At 39.8% G+C, this 26,564-nt stretch overlaps 1 protein-coding gene across 3 annotated transcripts in view; it reads left to right on the forward strand.

Moving 5' to 3' along the window:
- COL24A1 (collagen type XXIV alpha 1 chain) overlaps nucleotides 1-26,564 on the forward strand; it is a 234,046-nt gene that overhangs the window by 70,666 nt on the left and 136,816 nt on the right. For all 3 annotated transcript variants that reach the window (XM_054036762.1, XM_054036763.1, XM_054036765.1), the window contains exons 13-19: nucleotides 6,585-6,638; nucleotides 11,255-11,299; nucleotides 19,896-19,949; nucleotides 20,051-20,095; nucleotides 20,462-20,515; nucleotides 21,325-21,378; nucleotides 23,109-23,162. In XM_054036762.1, coding sequence (XP_053892737.1) covers nucleotides 6,585-6,638; nucleotides 11,255-11,299; nucleotides 19,896-19,949; nucleotides 20,051-20,095; nucleotides 20,462-20,515; nucleotides 21,325-21,378; nucleotides 23,109-23,162 — 360 coding nt within the window. The remainder of the gene's footprint in view (nucleotides 1-6,584; nucleotides 6,639-11,254; nucleotides 11,300-19,895; nucleotides 19,950-20,050; nucleotides 20,096-20,461; nucleotides 20,516-21,324; nucleotides 21,379-23,108; nucleotides 23,163-26,564) is intronic.

Genomic DNA, 26,564 nt, shown 5'->3' on the forward strand with positions numbered 1-26,564 from the left:
TGCTACCAATTAGCAGACTAGTTGAATATTATTAGTATTTATAATATCTTTGGCATATTTGAAATGGAACAAAATATTCAATTGACTGAATTCCTTATTATAAATATTAGAGAGTCTGAAATTGCCTGCATTTTAAATCAGTTGGATGTACAGTATGTTTTAAAGAAAATATTCTGTAAAAGGGGCATGTGTCCCATTTCTTTCCATATTTAGTATGTAATATGAAATCTGGCCACTTCTGTATTATTATATTACCTGTCTTGTTATATATGCTGCACAGTATTTCACATATACTACTTTGAGCACATTTATTGAGAATGTACTATATAGGATTAGTTACAACAGAGACTGGCAACCTTTAGCACGCAGCCCATCAGGGAAATCCACTGGTGGGCCGGGACAGTTTGTTTACCTGCAGCATCCGCAGGTTTGGCCGATCGCAGCTCCCACTGGCTGCGGTTTGCCGTTCCGAGCTAATGAGAGCTGCTGGAAGCGGTGTGAGCCAAAGGATGTGCTGGCTGCTGCTTCCTGCAGCTCCCATTGGCCTGGAACGGCGAACCACAGCCAGTGGGAGCCGCGATCGGCCAAACCGGTGGATGCTACAGGTAAACAAACCGTCCCGGCCCACCAGCAGATTTCGCTGACAGGCCGCGTGCCAAAGGTTGCCAATCCCTGAGTTACAACAACTAGTACTCAAACTGACAAAGCAGACCTTTTAAACTATACCAACAATCTGCTAGTCTAGTCCATTGTAACTGTGTGAAAATACTACAGATCTGTTTTCTGTTAAAAATATGAATTTTCTTGTTTTCTAGATGTATTATAGCAATGTGCTAGATGATATTACTGGTGTAATAAAACATTTGCTACACAGTAGTACTATTATGTTTTCAGTTTTAGATTTTCTCTTTTCCTAGATTGGAAGTGCTTTTTCTTTTTTATAGTGCCTAAATTGTTCTTCTCTCATCTGTTATAAAACTCATGATGATGACATGGCTATGGTTAATCTGTCCCCTTGTTACATCCAGAACATCTTTTGCTTTTTTTTTCTGGGTGGGCAAACTACGGCCCGGGGGTCACATTCAGCCATTCAGATGTTTTAATCTGGTGCTCGAGCTCCTGCCGGGGAGCGGGGTCCAGGGCTTACCAGGCTCCGCACATGCCGTGGCTCCACATGGCTAATCCTCTTCCAGCTCCTACATGTAGGGGCAGCCAGGGGATTCTGCATGCTGCCCCAGCCTCAAGCGCCACCCCCCCCCCAGCTCCCATTGGCCAGGAACCATGGTCAGTGGGAGCTGCAGGGGTGGCGCCTGTGGATAGGGCAGTGTGCAGAGCCGTCTGGCCACACCTCTGTGTAGGAGCCGGAGGGGGGGGACATGCTGCTGCTTCCAGGAGCTCCTTGAGGTAAGCACCACCCAGAGCCTGCACCCCTGACCTCATCCTCTGCCCCAACCCTCTGCCCTAACCCTGATCCTCCTCCTGCTCTCTGAGCCCCTCGGTCCCAGCCCAGAGCACGCTCCTGCACCCCCAACCCCTCATTCCCAGCCCCACCCCAGAGCCTGCACCCCCAGCTGGAGCCCTCACAGCTCCCCCGCATCCCAACCCTCTGCCCTAGTCCGGAGCCCTCTCCCACACCCTGAACTCCTCATTTTGGCCCCACCCCAGAGCCCTCACCCCCTCCCGCATCCCAACCCCGAATTTTGTGAGCATTCATGGCCCACCATACAATTTCTATACCCAGATGTGGCCCTCGGGCCAAAAGGTTTGCCCACACCTGACCTACAATCTGAATCTGAGACCTAGTAATTGGAAAAATTGCCTTGTTGCTTCCTCCATTTCACTTTTGATCCAACTGTTAATTTCTATTTAAAAACATGTGTCTTCATGGGTGTCATCTGGAGTTTAACATCTATTGGGGCATACATCCTTCCCAAAATATGCTATATTTCTTAAAAGAGCAGTAAATTGGCCTTTGACTATGGCTTCCCAGAAGGTGGCCTCCAATAAGCAAAAGATATTTTAATAACATGGCACTATGTCAAATCCCCATTTTGCACATGTGAAATTTCACGATACAATTTCAGAGTCCAATTGAAAATTTGGCCTAGAGTGGATAGGTTTTCAAGTTAATTTCAAAGTCTGTTATATTTAATAATTAACATTATGAACCTCTACTGAATCAGCAGCCACATAAGGAATAAATCAAGTATCAGAGGGGTAGCCATGTTAGTCTGAATCTGTAAAAAGCAACAGAGGGTCCTGTGGCACCTTTAAGACTAACAGAAGTATTGGGAGCATAAGCTTTCGTGGGTAAGAACCTCACTTCTTCAGATGCAAGTCATGCTCCCAATACTTCTGTTAGTCTTAAAGGTGCCACAGGACCCTCTGTTGCTTTTTATAAGGAATAAATGTTATACAGTCTATTTATGTTATGAAAAACTCGTACCTTAAAATTAAGGTATATCAATTGTCACTTGTGAGCACCATCATCAGATATTGAATACAATTTTCACAGTATGATAGATGGGCCTGTTTGTTGCTTGGAAATGGCCTGAATCATTTTTGCTGAAAACTGGTCAATTTGGAGGGCTATCTTTTGGCTTTAACACATGCAGACTTAGGAGAATTTTCTGAGAAATTGGCCCTGTTTGTTAGTTTGCAACAGAATGCAAAAAACACCGTGGGCCAGGGTCATCTGGTGTTTGGGAGGGCTTCAGCCAGTGAAAATTCAGGAGCTTGGTGGCAGAAACTTTGACAAAAGGAAGAGGTAGCAGAAAATGGCAGCAAACATCCCTTCCTCAGAAGGCTCTTAGAAGGTCAGTGCAGCCCAGAAAGTTAACTGTGTTTGCCAGGACAGGGATGTTGCCTGGGGATGCCTTGATTCAGTGCCTCCCTCTGCCACCTTCACCATTAGAGCGTCTCTATGGTGTCAACTGCTAAGGAAAGCTGGCCTCCTGCTCTCCCAGCAGAAGGCCTGTAAAAAGGGCAGCAGTGGTGACATCGGGGTGGTAACAGCTATAATGTATTCCTCGCCGCTTCACTTTTGGTAAATACAACCTGGTCAGTTGAGCATGTCTGCATTTTGTTGTGAATAAGCCACATTCCTCTATTTAACTAGAAATCCAAAGGATATTAAATTGTATCTGTGCGATGTGGATACATTTACACTGTTGTAAGAACTTTAATGGTTTAACTTCCTTTATTGATTTTAATACAATGTCCAGTAATTAATTTCCACAGTTTTTTTCATTTACTTACATTAAATATTGAGATTACCATAGCCATCCAATGGAGTTTTTTAATGGATGAATCATAAAACATTGAATAGTTTGTTGTGTATTTTGAATGTGCAAAGCTGCTACAGAGCATGGAGAATGTCTCAGAATTGATCTAGAGAACACCTGACAAATTAAAACTTCAGATGCAGTCACAGACAGTAATTTGTCAGGGCTTAAACTCCTTGGGTGAAATCCTGGCCCAATTGACGACATTGGCAAAGCTCTCATTGACTTCAGGAGAGCCAGGATTAGGCCAGCAATACTCCCTGGAGTGCTGAAGTAGTGAGCTGACTTGCGGTTTGTAATAAACAACCATCTACTATGCAACCGTCCATTCAATCTGACCTGTCTTTCTCCTTTTCATAATTGATATTTTATTATTTCTGTTAAAAATACAATGTTTGTTCATTGTAATGATTACAATTCAAAAGTCAGCACATGAATTAGAATGAATAAATCAATTTAATTCACATTATGATGAAAATATGAGGAATTATGAGCCTAGTAACTTATTGCAAGATGCTATATAGACTATTAATGGTACATTCACAGAGGAATAGGAGTGGGACATATTCTTGTCCACAGTGAAAACTGACTGGAACAAAATAAGACAAGACTGAAAAGAACAAGACAAAGTATAAGTAAATAAGACAATTCAAGACAAAACAAAACTAGCTGGAACAACTCTAGTTCAATGGTTGTGGAGGAGAGGAGAGTTATACAAGATAATTTCCCCTTATTATTTAGTTAAACTCCAGTTCTTATGATGACACCAAGGTAAAAGACTAATAGTTCTGATTAAAGAAAAACATGGCTGAGATATCCAGAGGTATTTTGCATTACAGGGCAAACTTCCCACCTCCCCACTGCAACTGTTAAGGTTCCTTTCAGTTCCTCGCCTGTGGTCCCTGTTTATCCATTGTTAGGCACCTCTCTCCCGCTTCCCAGCTTTTAACTAAAGATATTTAGCTCTGCTAAATCATGAGCTAGACAACCTAACGAAGGAAGGTTGAAAGGGCTAAACGAATAGTATGTGTGACCTGAGGCACTTCTGAGCATGGCCCACTGGAGGTGAAAGGTTAGTAACTTAACCTACTCTTGCAGCTATACAGAGAGAAAACTATAACCTTGAAAACACCTGAGAGCAGAAAAGGTAATATTTATGAAATAATTACATGCAGGATGAAAGAAACTGCTCCCTCCAGTCGGTGGGAATAGAAGGGTGGTTCCAGTTAATGTGAGTTAACTAGTTGTGAATTCTAACATGCACACTCACAAATATTTGTAAATCTCCATGCAAACGCTCCCAAAAGTATGTTCTGGATCCTAGCTTATCCTGGGGGCTCAGCCTAGGGCAGTAGTTCTCAACCTGTGGCCCAGTCAGCACACAGCTGCGGCCGATGTGACATCCTCAGGGCCATACAGGTAGTACTGGATGCAACCCACATAACAAATTGTGGAGAACCACTGACCTAGGGTGAACCATGACTAGGAACAAATGTTTATCTCCTGGAACAAACTATTGTGGAATATCTACAGTACACTAGAATTTACAGTTGTGTTAGTGAACTTGAATTACTTGAGCTAAATCATGTTGCTGAAGTTGCAGTATGAACAAGACAAACCCTATGAGAATGCACTGAGAAGGTTAGGGATGGATCAGACCAATTGTGGAGGGATGGCCAGTAAGTCCATAAATGGTGTTAATCCACTGTCTGAAACACCTGTGAGGGTGGAAAGGAAACATAGCAAACTGTGTCCTCTGGTACAGTCTAAAAATACTATGCTAGCAACTATGAACTGTCCATTCAAATACCATGTTCCCACTTTTAGGATGTCTTGGCAAATGTAGCACAAAATTACATTGGAATTTTACAGCTGTATCACAAGCTCATATGTCCAGGATCATTCTTGGCTCTTTTACAGCTCTGGTGCTTGCAAGATATTTTATTCCCATACTATCTATATTTAAGATTTTTTTTCCTGGCTGTATTAGCTTGCATTTTTCCAAGCAGAATCCCTTCCCAATTTAGTATCGTCTGCAAATTTCATTGGTGTGCTGTTTTACTACCTCTTCTAGATTATTAAGAAATGTGTTAAATCAGACTGGTTCTAGCAGTGCTCTGCACAATTCTCCACTACACACCTTCCCTCCAACTTAATATATTGGCATTGATCACTACATTTTTTGTGCTCTTGTTTACAACAGAATTGTGTTGCTCTTGTGGGCATTAACTTTTGTGCACCACTGCACTGAATCCACTCTCTCCCACATGTGGCTCTTCCAGTTGGTTAGTGAGCATTTGATAGGGATATTAAATCAATAGGAATTAAAATAATTCAGTTAATTCACGCTTCCTTTCCAGGGCAATATCTGGGGAAGTAAAATAGGATCCTTAATAGGGAGCAAGAAAGATCGTGATTCCAGGAAGGCAGGACTACAAGTCCTGCAGCCCAAGGCAACAATGCTAATTTTGGCTCAAAACTGAAATTTCGCTTGTCCAATCAGATTACAGGTGCATCCTGGTGACTACATAGCATCACTACCCTGATAACTAAACTCTGAAGTCAACACTCTGCTAAGATGATTGAGGAAATTCATACCTCATTTGGTGGTGTTGTTTCAGTCTCTAGCTGCAGACTCAACCAGGCAAGCATGCATTAGTTTACATTGGCAGGGATAACTTTGCATACAGAATGGTTAGAAAATGAAGGTTTAATTCTGAGCAGCGCTGAGTCCCTCATATTGGTCTTTGATTATAATGCACATTTGTCATATTGAGTTTTCATCCATAAATATTAAAAAACAGGGTTAGGTAAATACTGTAGGGCATGGGGAAGATGTGATATTGTAGTAAAGGCACGGAACTGGGTATCCGAAGACCCCAAACAAACATTCCAATGGGCACTTGCATAGTATCGACCTAATAAGGGCTCAGTAAGAGGATAATGTCATAGTCTTGCAACTCAAAATCTCATCCAAAAAATCTTCTCACATCTTTCTTGGATGGGATTTTGGAGAAAGACAATGAAATGTTTTTTGAATTCTGCAGCTGATATCATTTATTTTCCCCCCTTCTTGCTAATATCATCTTACTTTCTAGCACCTTTGATTAAGTTGGGCTGGGGTTTTCAAAGGAACCTATAGGATTTAGATGTCCAAATTCCAGCTTTGGATAAGAAAGGACAAGTCATTCATTCTTGCCAAATTTCTTAAACGTTCGTACACATTTCCAAGTGTAATGTGAAGAATAATATCCGGTGTGTGTTGTAATTCTAACAGTGTTACCTCTCTCTTGTTACCAGGGTTTTCCAGGTGACTTTGGAAACAGAGGCCCCCCTGGCGCAGATGGGAATCCTGTAAGTGTCAAATTGTGTGTGTGACTTTGCAATTTACAATATGATGGTATTAAAATGTGTCCTTGATCAAACCTGTCCAAAAACCAAACAAACCCCTTGAAAAGAAGGAGAGATTCAATGAAGTCCACTAGAAATTTGCTCTTGCTCTTGATTTTACATTGAAGGTGCTCAGATAAGCGAGAGAGTTTCTGAAAGCTGCTGAATGTGGCCGGCTCCCATTAGGAGCTGCAGATGCTCAGCACCTTTCAGGATCAAACTCTTGCCTGTTTAAGCTAACTAAAGAAATCTGCATTCTTGCTACAATTCTTAGTGACCAGGGCCCTAGGACATGGCTTTGCATTGATATGATTAAACTACAGTTCCAGGGTCTCTTAAAAAGGGGATATTCTGAAGTTGTTTCTCAGGAAACTGGCTTTAGTATGTTCAGGTATTTACTAGCTTTGAACTATTACTGAATAAGCTTCTGGACCTGTCTTTTCCTCATCTGTCTTTTTTAGTAACTCGGCATTAGTAGGGCAGCTGCTCTTTCTTTGGCAACACCTCTTCAGAATAAAGTGCTCTGATGATGCAGTAATCAAAACATGTGACAATCATCATGTCATTGTTTCAGTACTGACTTCAAAGGAGCCTTTCTTTTGGCCTGTTCTTAGTTGACTCTGGCTGCAGCTCTTAGCTTTGGATTCCCCTGGCTTGGAGGAGCCCCCCATAGATGCAGAGCTAGTTTCTCCACCACTCTTCCCATGGTCCCTGACACAATGAACAGGGAGTAGGAGTGGCCAGATTGCAGCTGTTCTCAGCTGATGGATGTTCCCTTGGGAAAGATGGGCAGTTAGTGCCTATGGGCTACTCTAACCTGGATTTATAGATTCATAGATTCTAGGACTGGAAGGGACCTCGAGAGGTCATCGAGTCCAGTCCCCTGCCTGCATGGCAGGACCAAATACTGTCTAGACCATCCCTGATAGACATTTATCTAACCTACTCTTAAATATCTCCAGAGATGGAGATTTCACAACCTCCCTAGGCAATTTATTCCAGTGTTTAACCACCCTGACAGTTAGGAACTTTTTCCTAATGTCCAACCTAAACCTCCCTTGCTGCAGTTTAAGCCCATTGATTCTTGTTCTATCCTTAGAGGCTAAGGTGAACAAGTTTTCTCCCTCCTCATGACACCCTTTTAGATACCTGAAAACTGCTATCATGTCCCCTCTCAGTCTTCTCTTTTCCAAACTAAACAAACCCAATTCTTTCAGCCTTCCTTCATAGGTCATGTTCTCAAGACCTTTAATCATTCTTGTTGCTCTTCTCTGGACCCTCTCCAATTTCTCCACATCTTTCTTGAAATGCGATGCCCAGAACTGGACACAATACTCCAGCTGAGGCCTAACCAGAGCAGAGTAGAGCGGAAGAATGACTTCTCGTATCTTGCTCACAACACACCTGTTAATACATCCCAGAATCACATTTCCTTTTTTTGCAACAGCATCACACTGTTGACTCATATTTAGCTTGTGGTCCACTATAACCCCTAGATCCCTTTCTGCTGTACTCCTTCCTAGACAGTCTCTTCCCATTCTGTATGTGTGAAACTGATTTTTCCTTCCTAAGTGGAGCACTTTGCATTTGTCTTTGTTAAACTTCATCCTGTTTACCTCAGACCATTTCTCCAATTTGTCCAGATCACTTTGAATTATGACCCTGTCCTCCAAAGCAGATGCAATCCCTCCCAGTTTGGTATCATCCGCAAACTTAATAAGCATACTTTCTATGCCAATATCTAAGTCGTTAATGAAGATATTGAACAGAGCCGGTCCCAAAACAGACCCCTGCGAACCCCCCCTTGTTATGCCTTTCCAGCAGGATTGGGAACCATTAATAACAACTCTCTGAGTACGGTTATCCAGCCAGTTATGCACCCACCTTATAGTAGCCCCATCTAAATTGTATTTGCCTAGTTTATCGATAAGAATATCATGCGAGACCATGTCAAATGCCTTACTAAAGTCTAGGTATACCACATCCACAGCTTCTTCCTTATCCACAAGACTCATTATCCTATCAAAGAAAGCTATCAGATTGGTTTGACACAATTTGTTCTTTACAAATCCATGCTGGCTATTCCCTATCACCTTACCACCTTCCAAGTGTTTGCAGATGATTTCTTTAATTACTTGCTCCATTATCTTCCCTGGCACAGAAGTTAAACTAACTGGTCTGTAGTTTCCTGGGTTGTTTTTATTTCCCTTTTTATAGATGGGCACTATATTTGCCCTTTTCCAGTCTTCTGGAATCTCTCCTGTCTCCCATGATTTTCCAAAGATAATAGCTAGAGGCTCAGATACCTCTTCTATTAGCTCCTTGAGTATTCTAGGATGCATTTCATCAGGCCCTGGTGACTTGCAGGCATCTAACTTTTCTAAGTGATTTTTAACTTGTTCTTTTTTTATTTTATCTGCTAAACCTACCCCCTTCCCATTAGCATTCAATATGTTAGGCATTCCTTCAGACTTCTCGGTGAAGACCGAAACAAAGAAGCATCTCTGCCATTTCCAAGTTTCCTGTTACTGTTTCTCCCTCTTCACTGAGCAGTGGGCCTACCCTGTCTTTGGTCTTCCTCTTGCTTCTAACGTATTGATAAAAAGTCTTCTTGTTTCCCTTTATTCCCTTTAGTTTGAGCTCATTTTGTGCCTTTGCCTTTCTAATCTTGTCCCTGCATTCCTGTGTTGTTTGCCTATATTCATCCTTTCGGATGGGGGCCAGGAGCTGGGCGAAGAACCAGGGAACAGTAACAAAATCTCTGAGGATGACCCCTCCTCTGCTGCACCAACTGGAAGCTCTTTAAAGTTTTGCTGATGTCTTGATTGCCCAGTGGCACCAGGATTTTGGCACTCAGTAATGTATTCAGCATTTCTGATCTCTGGAATGAAGCTTGCCAAGGGGTTAAGTAATATAATATCTTTCACTTCTGTGGAACTTTTCATCTTGAAAGAACTCAAAGGGCTTTATTAGTGTAACCAACTGCTGTACAAATTATACACAAGGGTCAGTTCCTTCTGCCCCTCTGCCCCTCTCCAAAGCAGATGCGTTCTTTCCACCAGAACTGAGGGGAAGAGCAACACTTTAATAGAGACAAACTCAGCAAGTCTAGATCCTAAATTACAGACTTAAACATTACAAAGAACTGCATTTTAGCACCACACATTTGAAAATGAGTTTTTTCTAATCTAGCAAGACAGCTGCTGATATCACAGCCTCTTCAAATAGCCAGCGAAAAACCCACCCTGCGGGGCTGGTTCAGGCAAGGTGCCAAGTCTGCAGCTGCAGGGGGCTGGAGGTCAGGTTGCAAATCTAATGTGATATTTACTGAGCATACTCTAGTGCTGATGATGTGGAGCAGGAGCTACTGCATGCTGACTGGGAGTTCTGTGGCGATAAGAGCTAGAGGTCCCTGGAGACTCAGGAAGTCTCCCCCGTTATCTCAGCTCTGGCTGGGACAAATCATACTCTCCACATCCCAGCCTCCTTCTGTTTACCAGCATTATTCCATCCCTGTTTTCATGCTTCCCTCCCTAGCCCTTAATCATGTCCATGTTACATTCCCCATCCACAGCCCATGCAGAATAGAACCCTCCCCGCTGGTACGACAGAGGAGTTTGGGGCTGGTGGATGGGTGGCTGGCAGAGAAGGAGGAAGTTACCCTTTAAATATTTTGGTCTCACAGCTGGAAAGCCCAAATAATGGCTTCACAGTGGGCCCAGATTTGCTTTCATACGCCCCACCTCCAACATTAGGATGTGGAGGGATGCAGTGAGCCCCTGACATAATTTCTATCACCTGATTGGCCATATGGTAATTAAGCTTCATAGAGTCTGAGCCTGGAAGGAGGCAGACCTGGGTGGCTAAAGGGGAGAGCATAGAGATTGCAGTCTTTGAGGCTGGGTAACCCATAAGGTTCATAGCACCTTTGAGATTCTGCAGCCACAGAGTTTAATTTGGGCAGGAAAGAGCCAGTAGTTTGTTAAAATTGCTTAAAAAGTTTGAAATAATTTATTTTCTGAAACTTATTAAAAAATATTCTCCAGCTGTGAAAGAAAGAATAATTATAATGAACTCTCTGTGCACTTCAGATGTGCACTAAAATTTGAATCAGTTTTAGATATACTTAAACAATTGCCCATAAAGAGAACATTGCCTTTCAAGGCAGTCTGCAAAGAAATTCATTTTTAAATGGAGCTTGGGCCTTTTTTTGGCTTCCCTGTTATAGATAAAAGGAGCCTGACATGCTGTGTCTCCCCTCTTCCCCCCCCACCCCCCAATAGTTTCCCATTCCCTCTTTTGTTTTCCCCCTTAAAATAGCAGGAATGTCAAGTCTGATCTTCCCTGGTTTTAAAGGCAGGATTTCATTTCTCACGTCATGTTTATTATAGGTTCTCTTACCTTGATAAAGAGGCTTTTAGCACATACATTCTTTATGCACAATGTTAGTCAGTCATCTTTCAGGTCCTATTTATACATCAGAGATAAGCCAAAATTCCAATTTCTTTTTCTTTGCAGATCACCTTTCATTACCTGTGGGGGTGTATTAAAATATTAAAGTTCTGATTGTTTCTTTAAAGGGAGTTGTTGGTGGTGTTGGGCCTCCTGGATTTCCTGGGCTGAGAGTGAGTGTAACTTTTTCCCATTTATTTGACCTTCTTTAAAATATTTACATTTTGTCTCTGTGTCCAGAATCCTAATACTAAATCTCAAAACTAAGAGATTCTGGGGTTATTTAAATCTAACCTTCTTTTAATGAATTGCTCTGGTCATCTAATAAAATATTTTTACAACATTGCTCTTCCATCATTAGAGTTTGAACATTTGTATACTTAATAACATAAATCCAGTCTCGGCAGATCATAACTTTTGTTTGAAACAGCTCAGCTTGCCAGTTTATTCCCCCTAAGTCATTTTGACTTTGCTGTTAGGTGCAATGTTTTCCACATACAATATAGTTAAGGTGAATAGTCCCAATTCATCGCTGGTGTAAATCCATTGTGTTCGGGGCAGAATTTGGCCTGATATAGAATCATAGAAATATAAGGCTGGGTGGGGCTTTGAGAGGTCACCTATTCCAATGGTTCTCAACCAGGGTACAGTCAGTACAAACTAAAATTTCATACAGACAAGTACTTGTTTATACTGCTCTATATACAATACACTGAAATGTAAGTACAATATTTATATTCCAATTGATTTATTATATAAATTATATGGAAACATGAGAAAGTAAGTAATTTTTCAGTACTAGTGTGCTGTGACACGTTTGAATTTTATGTCTGATTTTATAAGCAAGTAATTTTGACATAAGGTGTAACTTGGGGGTGCGCAAGCGATATCAAACTCCTGAAAGGGGTAGAGTAGTCTGGAAAGGATGACAAAAACTGACCTATTCCATCCCCCTGTGCTGAGTCAGGACCTAGCCCATCCCTGACAGATGTTTGTCTAACCCAGGGGTCGGCAACCTTTCAAAAGTGGTGGGCCGAGTCTTCATTTATTCACTCTAATTTAAGGTTTCGCATGCCAGTAATACATTTTAATGTTTTTAGAAGGTCTCTTTCTATACGTCTATAATATATAACTAAACTATTGTTGTATGTAAAGTAAATAAGGTCTTCAAAATGTTTAAGAAGCTTCATTTAAAATTAAATTACAATGCAGAGCCCCCCGGACCGGTGGCCAGGACCCAGGCAGTGTGAGTGCCACTGAAAATCAGCTTGCGTGCCGCCTTCAGCACACGTGCCATAGGTTGCCTACCCCCCTGGTCTAACCTGTTTTTAAAAACCTTCAATGATAGGGATTGCACAACCTCTCTTAGGGTACATCTACACTACAGGGGGGAGTCGATTTAAGATACGCAAATTCAGCTACGTGAATAGCGTAGCTGAATTCGACGTATCGCAGCCGACTTACCCCGTTGTGAGGACGGCGGCAAAATCGACTTCTGCGGCTTTCTGTCGGCGGCGCTTACTACCACCTCCGCTGGTGGAGTAAGAGCGCCGATTCGGGGATCGATTGTCGCATCCCGACGCGACGCGATAAATCGATCCCCGAGAGGTCGATTTCTACCCGCCGATTCAGGCGGGTAGTGTAGACCTAGCCTTAGTAATCTGTTCCAGTGTTTCACTATCCTTATAGTTAGAAAGCTTTTCCTAATATCTAAAAAAAAAAAAAAAAATCACCCTGCCTGCAGATCTAGCCAATTACTTCTTGTCCTACCTTCAGTGGACATGGAAGACAATTGATCATAGTCCTCTTTATAACAGCCCTCAATGTATTTGGACTGTTATCAGGTTCCCATTTCAGTCTTCTTTTCTCAAACCTAAACATGCTTTAAATATGTCTAAAAGCTGAATCTCACAGTGCTGTTTCCTGTGTCCCATGTTGTTATATTCTTTAAATGCTACTTTGTTGTTTATAACATAAAATAAAAAATTCCTTTAAAAGTAAGTTATCCTTTATTGATTTTTTGTTATTGCATTAGCCCAGACAAGACACATTTTCTAGCTAGATAAACCCATTGTGGAGTCAGAGCCTGGTCATGAAAACACTTACGCGTATGGATAATTTTACTCACATGAATTGTCCCATTTGAGTCCATTGGATCACTCCTGGGGTAAAGTTACTCATGTGCTTAAGTGTTAACAGTATTAGGAACTTCATTTGGATTACAGTTAGCTGTTCTCTTCCTTACCTTGGCTTCATCTGGAATTTTTCTTCAAAGACTCTAACAATTATATCAATCTGTATGTGTCTTATTAAGAAACCATAATTTACTTATTGGGAAGTAACCTCTCGGCCCAGAGCTGCTAGGAATTTGCCAGGTCTGACTCAAGCTGTTAATTAGGGGTTGTTAAAATAGATGGAAGAGCCACTAATGGATGCATATAGTGTACTTGAGGGTAGGACACTCAAATTTCCTTGGTGGAGAGATATGTATCTGAAAAGATAGGTTGGAATTGGTGTTTCCATTGATACTGATCTAATGTTGCGAGGAACAAAGCCTCCTAACTGAGAATGAATGAGTTTGTGCAGTTATATTTTCCTTAGTGGACCAGTAAAAATGGGGTGTAATAAGCATCCTGTCACCATGAATATAGAAGTGAGAAAACAGAGATGTTTAAGTGGAGAAGGCTTTTGCTAACAGATGCATTTGGAGGACAGTGAGGGTGAAGGTTGTAAAATTGGATTCAGAAGCTGTGAAACAGTTTTTGAGCTGTGGATCAATCACCAAAGATTCTGCCATTTCTGGATCTGGATAATAGATTCTTACTTTACAAAATAAACATTTCTGCCTGTCTAGCAATATTCTTAGAAGTATTAGCCTAGTACTACCTTTGATTTTACACTTTTTCTATGTCTTGCTTTTGGTAAAATCACCAATTTAATTAAATCTCAGAACTGTTATTTGGGGCAGTCAGTGATGGGTGCCTCATAGAGAAATTAAACTTTGACTTTGAAGAGGCAAAGCCTGGAAGAGTAACGGTTTGAATACAAAGAAAACATGATCTTCCCCAAACAGTCATATGGAAAGCTGGTAGGGGGACAGTGTAGGCACAGGGTGAGCCAAATAATGTGAAAGCTTCTATTCATCACACCCCGTCACACAGTGTCTCATTCAATCTCCCATTTCCTGACCACTATTCTTATCTTCTTTTTGTTTGTCCTTCCCTTTCCAATAATTTAATCTTATTAAGCATTGTATCATTATATTGCTGTTAAAAAAGCAATAACAATTTTTTAAATGTTTAACCTAATTAAACCAACACAAACAGTAATGTGATGATAAGCTAATTTAGTGGGATTTCATGGTTTCCAGGGTACGGGACCCTCTCAGAACAGTAGATCTGTCACATTCTATGTGATAATGTTTGGTAAATTTCATCTTACCTGAAGTCTGGCCCTGATCCTGCAACTAATCTGTGTGGGTGCGTCCCTGTGCCCAGCATGGAGCCTTATATTTAGAGCTGGTTGAAAATTTTCAAAATTGCAAGATTTTGATGAAAAATGGTTAAGTGATGGTCAACATTTTCAACATTTTTTGTTGTTCATTTGCAACTGGCTCTAGTGGTGATATGGTGATGTTTGTCATAAGATAATTGCTACTGTATTGTGACACCAAACCAGAAAGCATGTGCTCCATGGGTGGATGGAGTACGGCTAGCAGGAGAGGCATGGCTACTTGGGTAGGTAAGAAAAGCCCCTGAATTTGGGAGCCCATCCCCAGTAGATAAGGAATAGCAGCTTCGTCTACTTGGCCTTATCCTTGCCACGTTCTGGAGTGGGGCTCCAGTAGCATAAGGTTTGTTTTCATGTGATGCCTCTTGGTGTGGCTTTCCCTCTCCTGCTATCCGTGCTCTGGATATGGGCTTCAGAAACGCAGGCTCTTCTGGGCTGGCATTGTGATACAAATGTAGTGCAGCAAGACTGCCAAAGCTTCCAAACTCAGTCTTACAGCTGGAATGATTTTCATGCTTCCAAAACATCAGGTATACAGGGTAAGTATTCTACTGTGCTAAATAAATAAATAAAATCTGTGCTTCTAAATTATTGTCAGTAAAAGTAAGACAAGTTTTGACAGAAAATACTTAAACTAGCATTTCTACATTAACAGCTGCTTTTTTTTTAGCTGCTGAAATGAGTAGGGAGAGGGAAAATGTGGACAACTACATATAATCTGGTCTAAGGTGATCTATTCAGACTAGTGGTTTTTAGCAAAACTAAATTGATGGTGTAATTTGATTTTGCTCTCCAAGGCAGTTAGTGGTTTGAGGACTGGTTCTTGTAAATACTGTGGTCCTGATCCTCATTTGCACTAAGGCCCTTTTGCACAGCTCCGACAGTGTAAAGGGGCATTCAGGTAGATGTGCTCTATATTCCTGTAACTGACGCTCACTCAAAGTACAGAGGCCTTAGGGTAAATAAGAATTGGGACCTGCCTCTCTCTGCACAGGTGAGATCAGCTAAAGTGCTCTTGCTAAGAGTCTCCAGATCTGAAAGGTTGAGAGTTTGAGGCTGGACCTTCTGAGTGGGGACCCTTGACTCTGTAATGCACTCTTCTAGTCCAACAGAGCCAGAATTTGACCTCTGCAAAGCCTCTGTTTCCACTACTGCTCCCCCCGAGAAGGTGGCTTTCCAGGATTTGAGATTTTCGTGGCATAGGGAGTTTCTTTGATCACTGGACACGTTTGTACGTGCGTGTGTGTGTGTGTGTGTGTGTTTACAGTTAATGCAAATATGCTAAAAAGCTGTGAAAGTGTTTACAGATTTAAAAATAGCCAAATCTGAAAACCAAACTATGATCGCCATTGAGTTGAGTCTTGTGTGTGGCAAATACGCAGACAAAACATATGTGCAAAAGGATATATACCCTGCTTATGATAGGGAGCTATTGCTTCCCCAAAAGGTAATGGAGTAGTCAAGGTAGTGGGAAGGGAAGTGATGTGGTGCATTCCCATTGCAGCTGGATAGGATCCTGTGAACATTTTGGTGAATTTCAAAGCAACCTTCCTCCAACAGAAATTTGAGCCAGGGGTGTGTTGGAAAATCTGCTTCTTTTGGAGGTTAATTCTCCTAGGTAGATAACAGGCTTCACATGGTGACATTCCCTCTGGATTTCTGAACAGGGCTTTGGAACAACTTTAGAACAGATGGCCCCAGGGGAATCTACTGCAGGCTTTGAAATAAGCTCAGTGCACTGTGGAAAAGAACTTTGAGATCTATCATATTCGGTGCTGTGTGGATAGTCAGGCATTGCTGTCATAAAGCTCATTGTTGTGTACCTCAATATCAAGTTTCAGTGCTGTATTTCAAGGTGCTCCTAGTAACACAGGGAATCCTCAAGGCTACAGTTTGTTTTTTGAAGGTGTATTTACAAGGGACCGTGCTCCTTTAAAGGGATGGTAGAAAGCTGACTCTGCTGGGGTTCCCTCTATAGCATGACCCCTTGCTATACTGCACCCACACCCTGAATGTAATTTATGGCTTAAAGGCTGCCATCTGACCCTCACTTTTTAACTCGGACGCTGTTCAGGCATACTCCCATTTGCTGTGAGGACTGAATTAAAAAATAAAGACCTGAGCATTTGTCCCAAGGTGTTTAATATTTGTTATATACATTATGTTATGACATGATGCAATGTAGTACAGCAGATACCAATGCAACATTAATTCTAGCTGAAGCTGACCGTATTAGTTCAAGTAATGTATTTAATCTAATTATGTGCAAGATGAGAACTATGTACATTATTTTGTTTGTTCATAGAAGTGATGGTAAAGCAAGCAGCTGGGGAGAGTTGATTTCAAGACATTTGTAAACACTTCCTGCTATTGTTTCTTTGGAAGTGTCAAAACTATTGCCAAGTACCAAATTCTGGTTGTCTGCATGATTCCGTCTGTCATGAATTACAAGGTCATGAGCCTTAGAAAGATGTAGACTTTGAGAAAACTTGCTACTGGAATTATCAGAGCACAGCTTTTCTATTCAGAAATAACAAAAATGATGAATTAACATTTCTTTTTCTTTTTTTTAACAAGCTGGGACAAATTACCCTTTTCCTCCCTCAACATTCTGGAAACTGAATTTTTTCTCATTTTCAACCTTTTAGTAATGAGATAGAAGCATACTTTCCTCATTCTTTCTCACGAAACACGTAAATGTTGGATATCATGATTAGAGTATTACAAGCACTATTCTAATGGGAAAAATTGCAATTATACATTAGTGTATATATTTCTTCAGACTTAAGGTGTGGTTCTGTCTGAAAAGTAACAGCTTAACAGATGTATACAGAGTCTTATCTGCTGACAAAAATAAGTTTGTATTTCCTTTTTCACTTCTGTTAGCTCTCTGGAGCCAACACACCAAGAGTGAGTTTTTATGCCTACTTGTGCATCCTCATCAGAACTCTTTATGAAGTTCCATTCAGCTACACCTATGCAAACCTACTGATGTCAATGAGGCTGCATGTGTCACTGAGGGTGTAATTTGAAGACAGTTGGTCTGCATATGTGATACTGACTAGGACAGTTATAATATTTACCCAACATTAAAAAAAACCCAAAACACAGTGAATGTTTTTTGTGGAATAAACCATGTGAATCACATACTAGGTGATTCACATAATAAGTATGTTTTTTCTTCAAGCATCACAAGGTGCATGTGTTGTCTTAAATGAAAAGCTTGCAATTCTGTAGGTAAAACAAATGAACACAATAGAGTCATCACTCCACTGTGTAGTTAAACTTCTTTTTTATTTTGCCTGATATTGATATGCTGTTTGCTCATTCAGCACCTATTATGATGTTTCAGCCAAACCAACCAGTAAGTGCTAATACATACTCAATTGATGCTGGCAATTTAAAAAAATTGACAAAATTATTAATTTAGTTCTATTACCTGTGATTTTATTTCCACAGGTTCACACCATCTTGGTACAACAAACTGAGACAATCTCCTTCGCAAACATATTTTTGTTGAAGAAACTGTATCTTCAATTTTAAGTGCTAGAAGAGTAGGAAGGAATTCAGATTTAAATTGCAACAGACTGTTTCTACTTCTTCCTGTTCTAGACTCAATCTATAAGCTTTTTATTTGGGATCAGTCATGGTACCTAAATAATGCAAAGGGTCCATAGTTTCTCTGAATAATTTTTCTGTTTTATTTTTGTGTAGTTCTAGTTCTTTGCTGTTAACTAGATCGAGCCAGATTCCCGTGGAGACTGTGACATTGGTGTCATCAAACTGTAATCTGTCAAACCCATCTGAAACCTCCTTCTGTTGCTTTGGAAAGTGTGATGTCTCTCTGCAGAATCCCTGGTGTGAAATTCTGCTTTTTCAGTCAAGGCCTTTCTTATTCTCAATGAATATTTATAGGACCACTAAGGCAGCTTACATTAGTTTGCCTTGGTGCAATATCCACTGCAAAAGCAGCACACTTCAGTCAAGAGCTCAGTCCTCTTGGCAGCAGCTTCCATGGCAAAGCAACACTTCTAATCACTCATGGAAGCTGGATGCAGATGTAGAGAGACAGTTTTCCTGATAATTTTACCAGGGAGGCATCATTGGGAAGCTGAGTCGTCAATCTTCCTTTTTCAGTCAACTCACCATGAGGCTGTTGGTGGCTGCAGAAGGATTTTTGAACTTTCAAAATGTGCTATAGGGCTGATTTAAGTACTGAATATATCAGCAGTGCAGGAGGCTGCACCTGGGAAGCTCTCTCATCTTCTCTGTTATTTCCGTTATTTCCGCAAATGATGAAAGTCTCATCCTCAGACTTTTCTTTGCATTCTTGGATGGCATCTACAGCAACTGGGACACACCATTTTGCCGTTTTCTTTTCAAATTGTAGAATCAATGGCAGGAAGCAGAAAAGCATTTTTCCCTGTATTGATGGTTGTAGCCATTATCAGATCATTTCTCAAGTTCATCTAACCATCGTGCATGAATATACTGTTGATTCTTTTAGTTTTACCTTTAATTTTTTCTCTGTTTCTCCTCTTGCAGCATCTAGTAGTGGAAGTGCAAGTTTAAATCACCTGGAGGAGTAGTGTAATAATTAATTTGATATAGTTAACCTTTATTTACTGGTGAAGATGCATGAGAATGAAAGAACCCAGCTTGGCTGCTAGAGTTTAGGCTAAATGTGCACAGCTGGTACTTAGGAAAAATGCATCTTTTCACTTGTATATTGGGTATACTTGATATGGAAATCACTGAGATTCCTTTACAAGAGTCATGTTTCAAAGCAGAATAATTCATTTAAATCAAATTTGGTGCTGACCGAAAAGGGCTGGATTTGGCAGTCCCAGCATGGACTGAAGTTTTTATGTTTATGTACTGAACAGGTACAGACTGCAGTTACAATACAAGTGCAAGCTTTCTCACACTCCCCCACTAAATATGCATCTATCCTCTTCTGGGTGCATGACATTTAGGAATGAGGGGGTAGTTTAGTTCATGGTGCTGCTGCTGAGATAGAGGATGGCAGTAATGGTGGAGGTTTTGTGATCTGGATACTTGTGCATGAGTACGTGGATTTGCATCTCAAACAGCAAAAAGATGAAAACCCTTTCAGTCACTGCCAACCTGGGCTGGAACGCAACCAATAACATAGAGGCAAAAGATACTTTATGGCATTTCCAGTTCCCTGAATCATTCAGGAAGTAGTCCCCCTGAAAGTAAAAGTTTAATGCAGACATCTTATTTTCTGTTGTTTAGGGTGTTGTTGGGCCTGTGGGACCGAATGGACCTTCTGGAATTCCTGGGCCTCTGGTATGGCGTTAAGCAAAACTCACATTACCATTTGCCAATTGCCTCGACTATTTTTCAAATAATAGTCAAACATTGTTTGTTTGTTTTTTAATTTTTAATAGGGTCTTCCAGGGAGTCTGGGGCAGCCTGGAATGAAAGGTGATAAGGTGATCTAAATATTTCCATTCTAATAGAGATATATTACATTTAGACAGTCTTTCTCACATCTGTTTTGCAAAGCACCCCTTTTTCATGTTTTCCTCTTTTGTTTTCTTTTTATTAAGCTATTGTGTGTGATTCTACAAACACTGCTGGGCATAGCACTGACTACCATGAATAGTGCTGTCAAGCACTGTGTTAATGATGTTTGCAGGATTGGGTTCTACAGCGATTCACCATGCGCTGTCCTTTGAAAAACCATGTTATAGTTTTAAATACTGAACATTGATTTAAATCTTTCTGCTTTTGTGAGTCTGAAAAATACACCATGTAAGCTGCATATATATGTCTGTTTAAAATAATATGTTATTTAGGGTGAACAAGGCATTGCAGGAGAGCCGGGAGAGCTGGGCTATCCAGGAGACAAGGTAAATTAAGACAGCACCCTTTTGACATATCTTCTGGTCTAATAATCCCAGTGGCCTTTTCTTCTTTTAAATTGCAGCAAGTAATTTACAATCAAATGGAATTCGGCGATATCAGTTGAATACCCCAGCACTATTTTATTTTCTGTACCATTATTTTAATTAATTTCTTTATGAAAATAATGATCAAAGGCATGTAAAATGTATGGGCCAAATTCTGGCTGCCTTGAGTGCACTTATGCATGTCAGAAAATATGCTGTAAGAGGGAGGACAGAGCAGTCTAATTCCCACCAAAACTCACGGAGAGCTTGTTATACAGGTCATTTGCAACAGAAGCCAAGGAACATCCTGGGGTGGAGCCTACATTTTTATCTGACCCAAAAAACCTGAAAACTGTGGTCAGCAGCCAGGCAAAAATGTGTTATCAGACAGCCCAGGGTGCCCTGGAATATAATGAAAATGGTTAATAAACAAGCTTTTCACACCTATTTGAGTAATGGAATCTTTGGTACGTAATCCATAACTCCTAAATTACCCAAAGGATTGTTTTTATAAAAATTCTAAGCTGATACGTTGTTATTTTAGACAGTACAACTAATTAAAATAGCATAAACTAACTGAATTATTTTGCTGTAACATGAATGTAAGAGTTTCATTCAGATTCGCTCAATGGATTTGAAATTTGGTCTGAGTGTTGAGCTGATATTTAATTAATTTTGCACAAGTGGGAAAGCGTAACCAGTTTTTTACTACATGCAATGTTATAAATAATTTTCCACAATAATATTTAATAGCCTTTTTTTCCCTTAAGGGTTCTGTTGGTTTGCCAGGACCAGCAGGAATCAGAGGAAAGCCAGGGCCTCCTGTAGGTTTGAACACTTATTTTGTTTACTCTGGTTACATCAGTATGTGTCATGTGGGTTGATACTTGTTTGTATCATTCAGCCAATCCAAATGCTTTATGGAACAATTCTGATCTCACTAGCATTGGTGTAAATTGGGAGTTAATGCTGTTGGAGTCAAGAGAGTTATATAACTGGTGTAACTGAGACCAGATTCTGGTCCATAGGAGGGCATTTTGCTGCTCAGTCATTAATCTGCTAGTTCAGATTTCCCATGAAGTGTAGAAGGTCACTTGGGTATTTAGGGCTCACTTAATCATCACCATAATAATAAATCACTTACCCCAAAATACAAATAAAGTAAGGCTTGAATTCAGTCTTAGAAGTTCTGCTGGCTTATGATTAAGCCTGTGTGTTTGTCAATTGTTTTTTGACAAGTCTGCCATAACACTGCTCCTCCTGCCTTAGAAGACACTGTGACAAGGAAGCCGCGCTGAAGAGGATGTAGTATTGCCAGTCTTTTACCTGCCTTTTTGCACTGCTGATGCTGCAGAATTGCAGTGGCTGGTACTGGACAGCACTTAAACTGGTTTCAGCAGTAGAATAAAGGATATTTTGATTGTAATAATGCAACTGTTGGGTCTTGGAATTCTCCTTACCAAAAATTTGAGACTTTTTTGCTCTTTTTTCCCCATGACCAGACTGACTTTCTGTATAATTAATAGTGGCAAACACCGCCAGCCCACTTAATATGTCACTAGAACTTGTCAGCGGAGTTGGAGCTTTCCTATGCACAGTTTGAATCATGATGATGGTATTGCTATTTAGCACCCATAATGCAGTAGGTAATTTACAGAGCAATTAAAAAAAACCACCACTTTTCCTTACCTTGTGGAACTCATAATCTAGAGTCTTGGTCTTGCAAAAAACTTATGCACACATGCTTAACTTTATGCAGTGAGGGTAGTCCCATTAAATTTAAAGTTAAGCATGTGTTTATGCCCTTTGCTGAATAACTTAAAATAATCAGATGTTTAAGTACTTTGTTAAATTAAAGTATTGGAAGCAAACACATGCTTAACTTTGCAAACCTCAGTGACATTAAACACATTTATAGGATGAAGGCCCTAAATTTTAGACACACTGCATTCAGCAGCAGCAACAAACAGAGGGAAAGAAATGGGGGAAAGGAGATCAAGATTTAGAAAAATAAGGTCATGCAATTTTAAAAATTTGTGTGTAAATCTTGTATAGCCGAACCACCAAGATATGTAGTTGGACCAGATCCTGCTACCAATAGCAAAACTCCCATTGATTTTAATGGTGCAGGGTTAGTCAAATAAGCCTATTGAAAGTATCTATATGAACTTAGTTTTGTAACCCTCATATTCCCTTTGTGTGTGTATAATACACACACAGGTTTAAGAAATATTTTTTCATTATATGAATACTCACATATTTAATTTAGATATAATTCCTGCCACCACTCATTATTAAATATCTATAAATGACTTATGTTTTTATTATTGCAGCTGCAAGAGGGACTCATTAAAAATTCCAGTAATGGATAACTAGACTTAATTAAATAGAGAAAGAAGCTGTATAAAAATTAATCCTATTTAACTGAAAATCCAGCTAAATATTTTATTTGATATGTTGATGTTTGTAGTGCTTTCAAAAATCTAATACAAATCTGCTTCTTGTAAAGCTTTAATTTGCTATCTAAGTTATAATTTTTGGATTTTTATTTTAGGGAAAAATCGGAGATCCGGGACCCCAGGGACCATCTGGTCCTCCTGGGCCTGAGGTAAGAAATTGCTTGAAAGATGTAAATGAAACATTTAATGTTAATTGTGCTTTGAACATAAAACAAAAATTAGAAGGCAAACTTGCGGTGGGTCAGTTTAAAGATTTAGTCTTAGGGTAAAAAGTGGTTTTCAATCATGTCCTTTTACAAATGGATTAGTTCAGGTTTCTTTATATGATAAGGTGCTATTGGACAATAATTTTAATACACAGGATTAACATACATTGTTCCTTGAATGCTGCTGGATGTGCACCATTATAATGTGTAGCCATGATCAGTTCTCAGTTGATTCCAGTTGTGCATTGCAGCTAGGATGAAACACGTGCGATTCTTAAATCCATATTTCCATATATGAACTCTGCAGCATGTTTACGTTCAAAAATGTTCAAGACTGGCTGTATATTTATGTTTATCTCTTGGGGCAGAGCACATGTAGTTAAGAGGACTGCAAAGTATATACATTGGACAGTCTGGATACTGTATATTGTTAAAATTTTAACTTTGGCATTGTAGTTGATATAGAACTGCTTCATATTCTGGAAGTTTACATGGAATCCAGCTAAATCTTTGAGATGTTACATCTGGGTGTTTTTGGCATTTGCATCTTGAGTCACGACATGTAGACTGAATGTTTCAGACTACATAGGAAAGCCATGCCATTTTCTGGACAGAAGAAAGCAACAATCAGATTATTTTCTTAACCGGCTAACTTTTTCCAACAGATTTATTCAAAAATCTTTATAATCTTCAATATGTGTGTATATTTGTAAAATATGCCAACTGGCTAATGATGATAATGTTTATTAAATGATCATTGTCAACTTAAATAACACATTTACAATTGTAAACTGAAAGTGTATTTTAAGAACATTTTAACTTAGTTTTTCATAACAGTACAGAGGCTGCCTTTAAAAGTCAATATTTTCTTTCAGTTTTTACATAACTGCAGCATCTCAGATAGCACTATCTTCTAGCCCTAATATGAGACCTGATCCTGCAAACACTTGTGCATATTAGTAGCTTCATTCACATGAGCAGTCCCATTGAAGTAAGGGTCAAATATAGGACCCATGAAGGGATGGAGCACACTCAGGCACTCTGTGGCGGTGGCACATGAACAATCTGGTCAACGGTAGGAGCTGTAAGAGGCTCAAGCTTGCACGGTAAGGAGGGAATCTTCAGAGATTTTAGCTACTAAAAGTGATGAGCAAGCAATTTTCAAAGAATTATAACTAGACTGAATTTGGGCAGATTTACACAGATATGTCAAAATGCACTTCCCTGGCACAAGGTCCCACCCCTACCAATTTCACCTCCCTGCTTCAAAGCATTGTGAAAGTGGGCTTTTCTAAGAAAAACTCACCAGGACTTTTTAACATGGGCAAAGCAATGTATTTTTCACTAGCCTCATTCTCAGAAACAGCTGAACCGTTTTTGTTGAAATTAAAAAACAAAAAAAAAACCACCTTAGGCAGACATCTGGCATCTAGAATGTCAGCCTGGATAGCTAAAATTCAGCAAAGTTATAAACAATTGAAAACGGGATCTTATAATGGGGATATCCGGCAACCTTAACAGGTGGTAGTACTTGTTCTGCCTATAATATATTTAAATTTTTAAATTACTATTAGTGTTGTACTTTTTAATTTTTAATGCAAAACCTAATATGATAGAACACCTACTGGTATCATATTAGAGAATCACAATAGCACATTGTGTGTATCTGTGTTAAAAATAACTCTCTAAAAGTAGCAAAGATATAAGTAGAATTTCAATCATATATTATACGGGGACACAGTCTTCCTCACTTTAATAGCTTATGGGGAAATGATAAGGCTTTAACATTTGCTTCATCAGACCTTTCTGTACCATTGGAATTTTGTGTAAATAGATTCCTCAGAAGTTTGATTTTAGTTAAAATATCCTTACTGAAATTGTATAAAAGTCTGCACTTTATACTTGAAGGCTCTTTTACTTCTTTAAAATGAGGTTATCCCTGAAAAGTAACTCTAAAAATTACATTGTGAGGTTCCATGTTGACCATCTCTCTCAATGACTCCAGGACAAACTTGTTGAGTACTTGAGTTTACAAGAAAAAGTTGTTTTTCTAAATACCAGTCCTGCAAAGTGAGCCTAAAATCTGCAAGTTCAGTTAGATTCTTTTTGGTTCATGCTACATCGCCAGTAGTAAAGATTCTATAGACCAAATTTTGCCTTCAGTTACGCCCATGCAAGTCTTGTTTTCAGTAGAGTTGTGCAGATGTGAATACAGATAGAATCTGGCCCTGCATTTGGATTTTTTTTTTTAATCTGTAGATAAACAAGGTAGAATAAAAACAACCTCCCATAGCTGTTTTGGTTTTGCAGTTTTAAGACGATTTAAAAGTGGTACAAAGATTGTCCCTTAAGTACATAGAAATACAGAGGGACCAGATCTGTTGGGGTAGGAAGGTGCCATTTTTTACATAGTGATGTTCAAGGAAATCTCACCTGAAAGTGGGGGAAAATGCTAAATTAAGAGACTGCATATTGCAAGAAAATAATCCTTTTTGAACCTGATTGACGTTGTTTAAAGAAGTGAATTGGTTTGTTCAATATAATGTCATTAATAGAGTATGTCATGGATTTGAGTTCGTCTCGTGATAGTAATAGTTCTTTTGATGCAAAAGAATGCATACCTGCATGATATTGTATACCACGTCATGCTCTAGACGCATTGTTAATGGGATTAGTGTCCAAGCAAGCAAGCATTTCCTGTCTGAAAAAATTTAGCATTTTCTGTTGCTTGGGGGATCAGAGTCCTCAGAAGAAAATCTTTGTCTGTCTTGTTATGTAAACAAAACTGTAGAATGACCAAGTGTTTGTCTTTGAAAATTTGACTGAACAAATACCACGTTTAACACTCCAAAGTTATGCATCCCTTAGCCTTTCTTATGCTGGTCAGGTTGACATGAGATAAAATGAGCTTTGTCTGTACAATGAACACTTATAAACATGGTCACCATATGGTGAAATATGAGATGCAAATAAGGGCGGGACAGCTGTATTCCACAATCTTTAGAGGAATTTGAATGCCAAAGGTTCTCTAGTAGAAGGCAAAAAAACAAAACAAAACAAAAACCCTGCTTCAAAATGAGAATTGTGTTTTATTTTCCCCATCTTATTTTTGTTTTTAAAAGTGACCTGAATTCCCTGGCAAGTTGCTATTTTGATGTAACTAGATCGTAAACATACAGTATGGACAGTAGCAGTGCAGGTTTCCCTGCTATGCCCTGCCAATACATCTCAGGTAGCATTTCTGCTCAAAGCTTCAAAGAAAGCTAGCTGGCAGGTTAAGGAGGAGCGCTTTCACTGCTTCCACTGCATTATTGAAGTGGTCAGATATGTCATGTCCCCTCCCCA

Source organism: Malaclemys terrapin, chromosome 8, assembly GCF_027887155.1.
Source record: "Malaclemys terrapin pileata isolate rMalTer1 chromosome 8, rMalTer1.hap1, whole genome shotgun sequence".
Classification (NCBI taxonomy): Eukaryota; Metazoa; Chordata; order Testudines; family Emydidae; genus Malaclemys; species Malaclemys terrapin.